At 35.0% G+C, this 14,371-nt stretch overlaps 1 protein-coding gene across 24 annotated transcripts in view; it reads left to right on the top strand.

Moving 5' to 3' along the window:
- The window catches only part of LOC105489095 (nuclear factor I B), a 240,750-nt gene that overhangs the window by 223,942 nt on the left and 2,437 nt on the right, over window positions 1-14,371 (top strand). For 19 of the 24 annotated variants that reach the window (XM_011753770.3, XM_071077800.1, XM_071077792.1 and 16 more), the window contains one exon: window positions 10,305-14,371. This exon is cut by the window's right edge and continues 2,437 nt beyond it. In XM_011753770.3, the coding sequence (XP_011752072.1) occupies window positions 10,305-10,434 (130 nt within the window). In that variant the 3' untranslated portion in view covers window positions 10,435-14,371. The remainder of the gene's footprint in view (window positions 1-10,304) is intronic. The other 5 variants (XM_071077787.1, XM_071077790.1, XM_071077798.1 and 2 more) reach the window with 2 other exon arrangements.

Below are 14,371 nucleotides of genomic sequence, written 5' to 3'. Positions count from 1 at the left end.
GCTCTCTTCTAGTATAGTCAGAATGGGCTCAAGATCTTAGGAGGATGATAGGTGATGAATTGCTTAAGGTAGGTACTGTTTATTTGTGCTTTGTCTCATGTGGACAAATTACCTTGTTGTATATATGAGTTATGTGGACATAAACATATACAGCAGTTACTCCCTGACTGGCTGTCTTTCTTAAAGTCATAGTCAGAATACAGCCTGTACTATCAGATATGAAAGATCAATATAATTGAATGAAAAAGAAAGCCGAAGGACAATCCAAGAATAATATAAACATAAGCTATTTTAAAACATTAGAGGGAGTGCTTCATGCAAAAGAGAAACTGAATTTATTGTTTCATTCTCTCTTCTCCCCCTTTACCCCTTTCAAGAAAACGCAAAGCCACAAGTGAGTGGTTGTATGTGTCTGATGGCTTATATAAACATAGAAGAAGGCTTCAGATGGCTAAAATAAACATGCGCGTGTTACCGAAGGATATGTTTACACAAACCATTTGCTCAGCCTCTGAAATAATGAATAAATGAAGATTTTACTAAAATGATTGGAAGGATTTTTGTGTTTCTGCGGATGCCATAATTGAATGGCACCAAAGAGACTTTTATCAGCTATTTTCCATGTTACATGTGTTAGCAGTTCCTTTCTATGGATTGAATACTTCATTCTGTAGTTACTTTACACATGTTTTTCTAAGAAATTGTCGTTTATTACTGCAATTCTAGAGAGTTGCTTGATTTCTCAAGAGAAATTTAGCAGCCAGTAAAGGTTATTTGGATCTGGTTGGTCAGGAGAGGGAAGGAAAAAAAAAAAAAGAAAAAAAAGTTGGGGGGGTAATAGCTCTCATTTTATCCATGTAACTTAATTTGCATAACACTCGCCTCAACCGTTTTCCTTGCTTTGTTCATAACATTTTCTTTGTAAAATGTATGCTCTCAAAGGAATGAATATTTAAACAAAAATAATTTTCAATAATGGGTTGCAAACCATGTTTGTATTACATATATGTGTTTGTGTGTATGCATATATATGTGTGTGTATGTAGTGTGTGTGTATATCTCCACATATATGTGGCCTATGTATGATAAGGGGAGTATGTCCTTAGGTAATATTAAGAGTTAACTTGTATTTCAACATTACACTAAGACCATCCCTGCGAATTCACTAGGTTAGCATTTCCTGCTCTCAGTTTGTTATCTTGACACATAACTACAGTACAACAGCTGGGTTGTTCCTGGAGTTCCTGGGGGGGGGCTTTATTCTCCGAGTGCTGAATTTCCTTTTCCGCTGTCAGCTCTAAAGTGTTTTCAAATCCTCAACTTTTTATACACCGTTCTGGGCCCCTAGCACCACTCTGGGACTATGATAGAAATGCTGATACGGTGGATGAATGGAAGGATCTTTGGTTCAAGGTGGAGAATTGCAAAAACCAACATTTCACATGACCGTTGTTTGGTAAAGGGGCTGTTAACTAGTTTTGTCTTTGTATTTGAATATTCTTTTTAAAGGAATTACTCTATTCTTATCAAAATTATTTGCACCTGTTATGAAATCAAAAATAAAAACATTACCATTCTTAAAAATGATCTTAATACGGTTTTCACAGACGCACAACATCTGTGGTCTGGCTATTGAATAATATGTTGGGATTTGTCGTAGTTTTCCTAACTTTCTCCATTTATAAAGAAAGATTTGTACAACACGACGTTTCCTTTTTATCTAGGCAAACTCTTCAGAACACTTCCTAAGAAATTAATTGTATTCCAGCCAGACTTGCATGCTGCCATCCCACAGGAAATGGGTCAGCAATCCATTAAGATGCCATTAGATAATCTAATTTGGAACTTAATCTCTAAATTAACCATGCTCCATACTTGAAGCATACTTGAGAGAAAGAAAAAAAGTTTACGTTTGAATCGATAGGGGAGCCGAAGCGTGAAGAAGGCTGTTTGTTTTTTCTGTAGCTGTGGTCACGTCTCAAGCCGTCTGGTAACCAGGAGAAACCAGACATGATGTAATTCCAGATTGAACTTGAACTTCAGGGACTTAGGATGGGGGAACAATGGACCATAGGAATCAATAATGTCCATTTTCCACATGATTATGTTTGGAGCTTTAAGTTAACCTTTATGGGAGAAGCAGCAGGATCTGCAGTGTGACCAAAATGAGATGATCCTGAGACAAGATGTTAGAGGAAAGAAAACAACTTTTTTCCATGATATTTTCTGAGCAGGACTGCAGATTCCAGCAGGATTAGAAAAGTTCCCGCTCTGCAGTAAACCAGTGGCCTGTTCAGAGCACTCTTTGTTCGCTTAGGTAGGACAAACTTAATCTTACGTTTCCTGTCAGATGATTTTTGGCAGCGCTACTGGAGAGGGAGGAGCATGATTCTGAAAATTCCCAAATGTAAACCTTGCTGATTAACCCTTTGCAGTGAAAGGAAGTATGTTAAACACCTACTTTATTTGCATATATTTTATGTAAAGTGCCATATTTACATGTGTATTTTTTCCATAAGAAATCAGTTCCCTCGACAGCCAGTGCACCATTTATTAGCTTACCTTTTTGGTTCTCATTTTTGCTAGCGCTGTTAGTAGGGATATGATGATTTTTTTTAGTTAAATAACAAAGCCTATGAATTAATAAATATAATAATAAACATAAGTGATAAAAGAAAAGGCAAAATCTTAAGGTCAAGTCATTGAAGAATGCAAATTTTAAATATTGAGAAATTGCAGAAAGTTACAATTATTCTCTCTTGTTCACTTTGTTTCACACACAGGAAGATTCTTTTGCCCATGTGAACAGAGTAGCAAGCATAATATTAAAATGTGTTCAGTTATTTCATCATTTGTAATTTTATGCTTCAGCGTTCTGATACTAATAAGTTTCATCTTTTAGAGGTAAAATTGTGCAAATAATGCTGATTTTTCCTTTTAAATGAAAATCATTTATAAAAGAGTCTCTTTTTGCTTTGTAGAAAACTTACATTTCTATTTGATTTAGTATGCCTTGGGTGATTTTCTCTAGTGAAAGGCACTATTTTGAAGCACCATTTTTTGTCGAGAATTTTGTCTGCTGTTAAATCTTCACGTATGCAAATAAGAGGAGCAGTACCACTTTTAACAATAGCATTGAAAAGGAGCCCAGGGTAGAGAGGAATACAGACAGAAAGAGGCTGGAAATCAACATGTGGGCTTCTCCACTGTGCTGTGGTCTGTGGGAGGAGATAAAATAATTACTCTGAGCCTGATAATTCTATATTTTTTAATTGACTAAAACCTCCCACAGCTACCTAAGTTCTTATATATGTATGCATGTGTGTACTGTAATTTATTTATAATTAGTCATCATAATAATTTTTCATCTTTCATTTTCAGTTCTAAAATTTGAAAAAGATCAGACACAATTTTTTTAAAAGTCCTTAATTTGGCCTGTTGAGGAAGAGCTTTTTTCTTATTTATGTTTAAACCGAACATTTTAAGGAGGTGTTTATTTAAGTGTAGTTTGCCATATTCAAGTCTTCAAGGATTGTGTAAGAATTTTTTACTCAAAGAGTGCAGTAATTATAAGAAACACATTTAATACTTAGTGGCAGTGCTCCCATATGGAGTGGCTTTTCTTGCCCTATGCTCTTTATTAGATAAAACGTTTCAATGGTAGATGCTATTATTTTACTTAGAGAATGCTAGCACTCATGCATGGTAAAGTTAACATTCAATCCACTATGCCCTAAGAACAAAACACTTCTGAAACAATTGAATATAAATTAATGAGATTTGATGGTCTACCATTTTGATATGCTATTTTCAAAACCGTTGGTCCCCAAGGAGTAGCAATAAAGAAAGCTATTTACCTACTTAGTTAAGAAACAAATACGTTTCTCTTTCATTACTGTGAAGTCCTATTGCTTGCAGTTAGAATAATTCCATGAGCCACCTGCAGTTTATGATATTTGGTATTTCCCAGAGAGCCCACAAGAGTACTTTGCAGTTCAGGTAAGAGCTAGCCAGGGAGCTTTCTGATACAGATTATTACAAATAGTAATAATCATTAGGAATCATCTTGCATGCAAATAGGGTCATTCAGATGGCAATAATGATCCCTAAAAATGGGGAAAATAAATCGAAGAAACCCAAGACCGGTGTAAAGTACTTTGTATATTTCACTTCCAGTCTAGCCTCATCTGAAGTGGAACTCAACAAGCAAATTATAGACATACAGCCACATCTGCACATATGTAAAACAAAAGCAAATACTGCGTTCAGCTGAAAAGGAACTGGAATTGGAGAAATAAAGCACAGTTATTTGCGCTGAATTTTGAGCTCAAGAGTTATACTTCCACAGGAATTTCATTGTGATATGAACCTTAATTCACAGAGTCTTGTATAATTCAGTGGTAATATAACTTCTAGTCCAGTGAAAAAAGTAAACTATGCTTCACAAGAAGGGGAGATGAGAGAAGTTTAGTGGGTAGAAATACAGATCCTAGAATGACATTGCTCGAATTCAAGTCCTGCCTTCTACAATTTAGTAGCAATATGAGTTGGGCACAACACTTAACTTCCTAACTTCAGTTTCATCATCTGTAAAATCAGGATAATAATGGTCTTTTCTCATAGATTTGTTATGAGGATTAAAAGTTTTAAGGTAGGTCAAGCATGTAGAACAGTACCTGGCAAATAATACACATTACATAAGTGCTAGCAACTAGTATATTTATCAAGTACTATTTTCTTTGTTCTAATACATAAATAGATTCAATTTAAGTATTTATTCTTTCTACTGGTCTGAGTGACCATTTTTTTCACAAAATATAATCTGCGGCCTTTGTGTTATATTGAAGTAAGCAACCAGTCCAAATGCACCCATGTACAACCCAGGACAGCATAGTTTTCCTGACAGGTTTTTTGCTATTAATAAGGAAAATTGTTTATTGTGCATTTTACAAGAAATACTAATACTTGTGTGTTAATATTTTGCCAATAAAATTAGAATGTTTAGCCAAGGAAGTAAAAAACTTTCCATCTTGGGGAGATCAGAAACTGTTGCAAAGGAACTAAAGGCAAATCCTTCTTTTAAATTAAAATACTTATTTTATTTATTCCCCATGATTTCTGGGCCATTGCTCATTTTTATTGCCATCTGTAAATAATGTGGCTACTGGTATGTATTAATATGTACAATTCTTTGTGCTTTATTCCTGTAATATTTTTTAAACTTCTTGAAAGGGTACTTACTATCTTTGAAGTAAATATGGTATTTTCTCATGATTAAACCAGTACATAAATTCTAAATGGACAATATTATTATTGCCCTGAAAAATATTCACATATTGGATACTTAGACATTTTATAAACTGTTTAACAAGTATGTTATCTCATCCATTATCAAATACACACAGACTAGTAATAAATGATTTTTGCCATTCTGAAAATAGCTCTTATTGTTTTAATCACCTCCAACTAATAGGTGATGTAAAGTCTTTGACTTTGTTTAGTTTTTGGCTCAATATAACGGCTTCATACATGTTTATGTGGCACCCTGGGGTTCATAGGTGTTAGTGAGCTAAAAGGTAAGGGCCGAAATCTTTTGGCCTAGAAGACACACTCACATAATGCACAATTTAAAAAAACAGAACCATAAAATGTTGGTATGGCTGCCCAGAGCTATTTCTCCCTTTCTTTCACTGAAAGGTATAGCGTCTCTTTACTCTTTGTAGGTAGATGCAAAGATGAACTATTTTACCCAGTGTATCCAGGATAAGACATATAGAAATAGTGCATCTTTTTAAAAGGAAGAAGTGGGTATCTTCTCCCCCCTTAATCCTCATGCTGTAGAACTCACCCTAGTAGAACTTCAACTAGATTTGTTTCAGAGGAGATGAATACATAGAATTTCAGATCACTTGGCCACTTAAACCAGCTACATATTCTGTGCACTAGTCTCTTCTGCAACATTAGCTAGGTTATAATCCAGCTTGTGTGGGGCATGAAAAGTTCACTGTCTCCTGAAGCCAATTAATTTTGCCTTCAGACCACTCTGTTCGAAAGTTCTTTCTTATGTTAAGTCATCTGACTTCCTGTGGAGGCAATATAATATAGTGAAATGGTCAGGGAAATCAGACAGATCTGAGTCATAACTGAGAGCTAAGTGGGAGACTTTGGGCAAACTTGCCTCAGTTTCCTCATATATGAAACAGAGATAATGATGGCCATCTCATGAACTCATTGAGAAAATCAAGTGGCGTAGCATATGTAAAACACCAAAGATGGTACCGTGATTATAGTAAGTCCTCAGCATGGCTATCGTCTGGAAGTTTTGCCTTTGTGCTATTCCTTCAACCTGAATCATGCTTAAGAAGTCTATATTCCTTTCCACCTCAACTGCTGTATCTTCCCTGACTACCTTTAGCTGTTCTTCAATGACATAATTTGGTTACTTGCTTCAACAAATAAATGCCATAAAGTTAGATTTTCTTGCAGAGTGCTACCTAGAAGAAATACAGTACTTCAGAGGTAGTCTTATGAATACAAAAATGAACTTGGACCATCACCAGTAATGCATCTTAAGGTCAAAAATAATTCATTTGCTTCTTCCCTTTTGGGGGGAGCCATGTCATACATTTGGTCAAAATAGCAAGAAAATAGTATCCATGATATCAAACATTTTATTTTTGGAATTTTGATTTAGCTCTTGTGTATTTATTTTATAATGAATTATTTCATTATATACATAGTAATAGTCATTAGGATGAGTCGTACTTTGTGTTAAGGTACTATCAAATTCTTTTGTGTCAAATTCTGCTTGATTTTTTTGCAAAGTAATTATATCTTTTTTAAATGGTTATATCTAGTTTATATTTTCTAAAGATGTGCTTTCAGCTTTCAGCTATGCTCATCTTCTGTTTGCCCAAACAAATGTGATTCAGCAATGAGAAATTTGATAAAAACAAAGCAAATGCACACTTACAAAGATACATTGCTGAAGTAGCTGAATTTGAGCTTGAATATTTTGAAATCCTTTCAGTTATATTCTCATGTCTCTTATTGGAATGCAGATAGTTGGAATGAACATAAGATTATCCATATAGTAATTCTCAGTGTGAATTAAAACTATTAAGCATTTTACGTGTAACTGATTTGTTTTTGTGTGTTTATTTTATCTATACATGTGATTATTGATTTTTATATAGAGAGTTAGATGTATAAAAAGCACTATTACATTTTTACCTGAATAAGTATGCAATTTTAGACATTGTACTTTTGAAATTAAGTAATCTATATTACTTTGATTAAATATATTTATTTACATTGTTATCTCAGTCATTGAATTAGTTTTATCAAGTTTTTTTTTTTCAACAGGACTACCAAAAATAGCTCTAAAAAATGTCTGTCCCTTATAGTTCTGAACTTAACCTACAAATTGGCAATAAGAGACTTGTAAAACTCGTATATGGGGTCTGCATAGTGTTAATGTTTGAGATTTATTTCCCCCCAAAGGTTCATAAACAGTATTGACAAATATATTGCACTCTGCAATTTTGATATGGTCATAATGTAGGATGGGCTGTTTGAAAGATTTAAATAAACATTTAAATTAAATTTGGTAGGCATTCTGCAGCAAGAGTCCTGTTAGTGACTAGCATCAATTTATTTTTATTGAACATTTTCCAAAGAATGACATATGTCTCTTCTAAAGAACTGAGTAAGAGAGTTATTGCAAAATAAACCCTGAATTTTCTGCCATTAGTTGGTAGACTTGTCCATGTAAGGAGCCACATCTATTTTCAATCATTAAAATATACTTTATATCCCTAAAGCATACAATCTCCAAATGACTTTCTTGAGCTCACTTAATTTGGCACTCTTGTTAATTTTGCAAAGCAATTTGCTGCTTGTTGACATTGTATTTTACCGTCAAGGATTATCTGTTTTGCCTAGTCCTTTTGCTTTTGGTACATGCTTTTTACTTCAGGTTAAAAATAATGTATACCCGTTTTTGTAATTTATTTTATTTGTTAAGAAATAGCACCAGCTATGCTCAGACTCTATAAAGATAGATGTGACTAGGTCATTTTCTCTGTGAAGTTCACCTTTCAGTTAGTAAGATAATCCCAGATAGAGATATTTATGAAGTAATAAATGCTGTAACAGGACCATGTACAAAGTGCAGTGGAAACACAGTTGAGGGTAAAATAAGTTTCATGATTCATTATGTAACATTGTTCCCAATCAGTGGTGCAAAGCACAAAAATAATTGTTGATGATGTGTGTGGGAAGAGAAATATGTGAAAACAGTTAAGCTGCTTAGTAAAAGTTTCAATAACAAGTATTCTTAAGAGTTAAGTTTTTCATCAGATTGTGAGGACATATCTTTTTAGTTTGAATGTGATTATTCCTGCTTAATCAATTTTTGTTAATGCTAAGTAGATCTAATTTTAAATTCAGAGATACCTATTTTCTCTTTATTGGGGACCAAATCACAACATATTCATGACTATATGTAATCTTGGGTGACACCTCTTAAAAATATATAGCTGGGTGTGATTTGAAACAATTAATTGATTTGTTTGTCTGAAAAATGTATTGAGCATCTTCCATGTGCTAGATATTTTACTAGAGATGGACTTTGCTTTCTTGGAGTTTGTAGTCTAATTATAAAATCCCTTGAGCACAAATGGTGATTGTGATGTTTTTTTGAAGTGTTAACTCAGAAATACGTACATATGTGTAGCAACAAGCAACATTTTGTATAGAGGTTATCACCAGAGTAAAAACAGTATGTATCAAGTTTTTAAAAAAATTCAGAATTGTTCCTTTAGGTTGATATTCCGTAAAGGTTTTTGTATTTTTGGAATTAAAGTATGAACAAATGAGCATATCTAGATTGATAGCTACAACAATAGTGCCCATCTCACTTCATGGTTTCAAAAGTAAAGCAAGGGATACTCAATAAAATGTAAAACATTGAAAGTATGTTTCCATGCTAGGCCATGACTAATATGAGTACGGAATTGTCAGTTTGATGTTTTCTTGGTTCATGATTATTTATGCAGCTGTTACTTAACTGACGTTCATTTGGAGTTGAGTGTTGGAACAAGCAATACATTAGATTAAGTGTACCCAAAATGTGTGCTGTAGAGTTGTTTCATGATACCTAGATCTGATGTTTTTTTATCCTCCATATGATACTTCTTAAAGGGAGACCATGCCAGTAGCAATTAGAGAATTGTTTTCCAGCCTTTTTTTTTTTTTTTTTTAAACAGCCTGTAATTCAGCATAGGCGAAAGTTGAACTGATGAGAGGAAGGCAGGAATGTTATCATTTACTGCCTCCAACACCCCCACCCCTCAACCCGACACCTATCCCTCCAAACTCCCCATGTGCAGAGCAGCTCAAATGTGGTATCATTACTGATGGGGAGGAGCAGGGAGTGCTCAGGCTTCTGCTGCAAGCCAGTGTAGGGAAACATGCATTGGAAGGAAAAACTCTGGTTCTCTCTGAAAGTAAGTTAAAGAGGGTTAGGATAAGAAAACCACTGGAGAGCTATAGAACTAATCAGCACAAGCAGAGACCCTTGTGGCCTCCTGTAAATGTTTTTCCTCACAATGGGTATTCTGTAGAGAACAAGAAAAGCTGTGTTCCATTTTGGTTCTAGGATTCTTATTTGTTCGGTCTTTACTAAAAAACTCTGATTAAAATATGTTTGATAATTGGGCATTTCAAATTGCATATTATGCATGGGCCTACCTTAAACATGTAGTTTTTTTTCCTGTTGTAAGGAGAGAAGAAATATCTTTCACTGTACGTTTCAATTTTATTCAACCCAATAGGCAGGTAAGAAATTGAAACCCATCTGACCACTGAATTGCTTGTGAATTAAAGGTAAAACAAGATCAGAATATAACTGGCAACATGTATTGGTATCAACAGATTGCTGCTTTTCTTTTTCTTTTTTTTCCTGTACAAAAATGAATCATATTGCATTTATATTGATAAATATATAATATTTTAGAATATCCTCAATCAATTAGAATTAAATAATTGTTTATATATCTTACTCTGGATTTTTCTGCCTCACTTTTGTCTTAATTTTCATTTAAAAAATAGACTATAGAGTATAGATAGGTATAACATGTATAATTTGGCACATTTATCTCATATTAGACTGTAATTTTGAAAATAGTGATAGTAATAATTTGATGCATCTGGAACTTATATTGCTCATATTGTTGTAGATTTTAACATTGTGTTTTTTTTCTTTTTTTCTTCCCTCCCTGCTGCCCCTCTCCTCTCAACAGTCCTGGTACCTGGGCTAGCTTGGTTCCTTTCCAAGTGTCAAATAGGACACCCATCTTACCGGCAAATGTCCAAAATTACGGTTTGAACATAATTGGAGAACCTTTCCTTCAAGCAGAAACAAGCAACTGAGGGAAAAAGAAACACAACAATAGTTTAAGAAATTTTTTTTTTTTTTTTTAAAAAAAGGAAAAGAGGAAGACTGGACAAAACAAAGGGTGAAAGGAAAGAAACTGAAGAAAGAAGATAATAGACCAGCAATTGCAGCACTTACAATCACTAATTCCCTTAAGGTTGAAACTGTAATGACATAAAAAGGGTCGATGATATTTCACTGATGGTAGATCGCAGCCCCTGCAACGTAGCCTTTGTTACATGAAGTCCGCTGGGAAATAGATGTTCTGTCTCTATGACAATATATTTTAACTGACTTTCTAGATGCCTTAATATTTGCATGATAAGCTAGTTTTATTGGTTTAGTATTCTTGTTGTTTACGCATGGAATCACTATTCCTGGTTATCTCACCAACGAAGGCTAGGAGGCGGCGTCAGAGGTGCTGGGTGACAGAGCCATGAGCCAGCCATTTTATAAGCACTCTGATTTCTAAAAGTTAAAAAACATATATGAAATCTCTGTAGCCTTTAGTTATCAGTACAGATTTATTAAATTTTGGCCCTTAACCCAGCCTTTTCCAGTGTGTAACCCAGTTTGAAATCTTAAAAAAACAAAAAATGAAAAAAAAAAGGAAAAAAAGAAAAAAGGAAAAAAACAGTTTGAACACAAAGGCTCTATGGAAGAAATGCCTCTATGTAGGTGAAGTGTTATCTCTGCATGCAACAGTAAAAATTAATATAATATTTTCCCCACAAAAGAAACACTTAACAGAGGCAAGTGCAATTTATAAATTTATATCTAAAGGGGAATCATGATTATAAGTCCTTCAGCCCTTGGACTCTAAATTGAGGGGATTAAAAATAATTTAAAATAATTTTGAACGAATTTATTTTCCCCTCAGTTTTTGAGGGCATTAAAAAGGCATTAAATCAAGACAAATCATGTGCTTGAGAAAAATAAAATTAATGAAAACACAGCACTTATGTTGGTTTAGCTGCAGCCTCCTTGGAGGTAGAATTTATTTATTTAAAATTACTGGTTGCATCAAGAACCCATAGGGTGTACAAAAGGTTCTATAAAATCTGCATTATAGAGACAAAGAGGCAGGCAAATCCATGTCACGAGGGTAAAGCTTACAGTTTACAAACTGGGAACGCCAGGGTGTAGGATATAAAAACGCACTCTTGAGAAAACAAATGGAATCAGGGTGCTGAAAACTTGCATGGTGCTTTCAGACATTAGCCTTGTTCAACAAATTTCTTGTATTGACAGATCCATAGTGTGCATGGGCAGACACATTTTGCCTCTATGTCTCTTAAAATTTTAATTAAAAATACTCTTTCCAGTAATCCTAATTTGCACGAAGATATAATGTCCACATTACGTGCCTTGCCTTGAAATCTAAAAAACAAAAAACAAAAAAAAACAAAAAAAAAAAACAACAAAGTGACATCACTACACTTGTTTTGCTGCATTTATTATCATTTTAAATCTTTACCATTTTTATGACAAAATATTTTGTACTCCAGACGAAGAAAAATGTGTGACATCATGGATTTTTTAGACAGTTATACCTTTATCTCACATTTATAAAGCATATCATGGCTGTGTATAGTTGCCGCTTAAAAATTGTAATCGACCAGCAATATTTTCAGTATTTTGGTGTTTTTTTCTATTAACCTTTCATGTTTTTCATCTTCCAATTAATATTTGGGGGGGAGGGGTTTCAAATTTATATGAATTATGCAATACCAAGTTTTGCCTATGTAGGTAGTGCTTTTAGCTGTATTGGTTATTATAGGTAAGTACACAGATTTAAAAAAAAAAAAATAATGTATGCTTTTTTGTTTGTTTGTTTGTTTTAATTGACCAAAGTGGGTACTGCTATTTTTGCAGTGTGATGAGGTCCTTTTGTGTACTGAGAGATGGACAGGGGATTTTTTTTAATATACATATATATATATTCTGGGGTGGGTGGGAGGATTTTTAACACTTTACAGTGTAGCTGTGAAGCAGTGCACCCTGAGATGGGCCTGGGCTGCAAAGCGACTGTTCTGCCTACTGTGACAAACTTCAACTTACACAGGTTCCCCTCTCTAACTTCCCACCTGGGGTGCAAGCTGAACTCATTACTGGTTTTCATAACAACACTATAGTAAGAACAAGCAAACACAACAAATTCTCCTGGAGGCAGACTTGGCTTAAAAAGGCAGACTTGGCTTGGTGATAGTTTTTTTTGAAAGTTCCAGATCCACAGTGGAGAGTGAGCCTGTCTCATATTTGGCAAAAATATTTGTTGAAATGTCCACATAGGGTATGTTGGATGTTTAACACTTTTGAGGGTTTAACACATGAATATTCTTTCTCCTAGAAAACACATTAGACCTGTTGGAGGGAGTCTCCTGTATTCCTTCTCCACCACTTTTCGTCCCCATTTCATTTCATTAATGATAGGATATGATTTACCTGTGACTTACTACTTCAAATGGATGGCAGTGCACTTGGATTTTTTTTAATATCCAGAAGATTGAACAGAGGGTTGCTATTGTTGAATGTATTTGGACTGATAGATTAAAATCAAGGTTCAATTTTTAAGGAAGAAAAAAGTAAATCCTGTTTTCATTTTACCTGCCCTTTTAAAACTGAGAACCGGAGCAGAAGGGAAATATAGAATTTTAAGCAATTAATCTTCCTGTGGATGAATTAAACCCATTAGATGCTGATGGGATTTTTTTTAAGGAATGGTACCTTAACTATATATTTGATTTCGTTTCCCCTGAGGGCTAGAGGCTGAATGGAGGCTGGTTTTATTTTGCCCTTCCCTCACCCCCCAGTCCCACTGAGTGTATTCATTACTAGAAGGAAAATCTTTCAGAATTAGCGACACATGGTAGGCTGTCTTAAGGAGTCCCCTGGCCCCCTTCCCCTAGGCCATGGCCTAATAAAATAAACTGTCAATTGTTCTCACAGCATATCATTTAATAATGAATACTTTAGAACAATGCTTATGGGCTGGAGAATTGTATTTGATTAGCCCATTCAGTTTGATAGCCCAAATGCTGAACAGCACAGCGGGATCCTAGCAGTGCAAGTTCCAAAGTAAGTCCAATCCTTTCCGTGATACTTGCCCTGGTAGCAAACAGATCATCTCAGCCAAGCTCTTCATGTATCTTTGACCTATTAGGTGAACAAATGAACCTCACAGGACACACAGTATTTTTTAAAGGCAGACTCGCTCTCTTTTTTGCCAGTGAATGAGCAGTTCTAGCTAACCAAGTTACACACTGTGGGTATTCCTGCCTGCCTCTTGAATACAAAGGCCTAGTTCAGGTGTTGCTTTTTTATTTCAAATCGATTTTTCCTTCTTTCCTTTTTTGAGATAGAACTATTAAAAGTACTACTATATATATAAAATCTCAAATCAACTTTTTGGCCTCCTCCTCGTGTACCAGGAAGTATACTCTGACGAAGGGCCCCGCTTTTGCAGGTCTTGCACGCCCCTCCCTTACCCAGAACTGCAGAGCTTCAGGATGGTGAAGGTCACCCAAGGGCATGAGTAGGGGGTGGTGTCTCCAACCATCAGTTCCGTGGCACTGTTCAGCCTCTGTGTGCCGCTCTGCCACCCACCGCTCACAGTGCCTCTGAAGTGTGTTTCCCCTGGAGTGACGTGAGCATTTGAGGCTTGTCTAAGGAAAAAAATAAAAGGCAGTGAAGGAGACTGTACATAAAGACATGGCAAAAATCTTAATTATAGCAATATAGTTATCGGGTAATGTTCGGGTGGGCAGCTCCATTAAAAAATATGTGAATGAATCTGTGAAGCTGCAAGTAGCGAGAAGAGCGAAAGGTCTTCTTAATGAACCGCCTACCTTGTAGACAGTAATTTGTACACTGTATAGTTTTGTTAAGAATTTTTTTTAAATTAAAATTCCCATGTTTGTAAAGCTAACTTTT

This window comes from Macaca nemestrina, chromosome 14, assembly GCF_043159975.1.
Source record: "Macaca nemestrina isolate mMacNem1 chromosome 14, mMacNem.hap1, whole genome shotgun sequence".
Taxonomy (NCBI): domain Eukaryota; kingdom Metazoa; phylum Chordata; class Mammalia; order Primates; family Cercopithecidae; genus Macaca; species Macaca nemestrina.
Note: the sequence above shows the minus strand (reverse complement) of the source record. Positions and strands in the feature narration are given on the sequence as shown.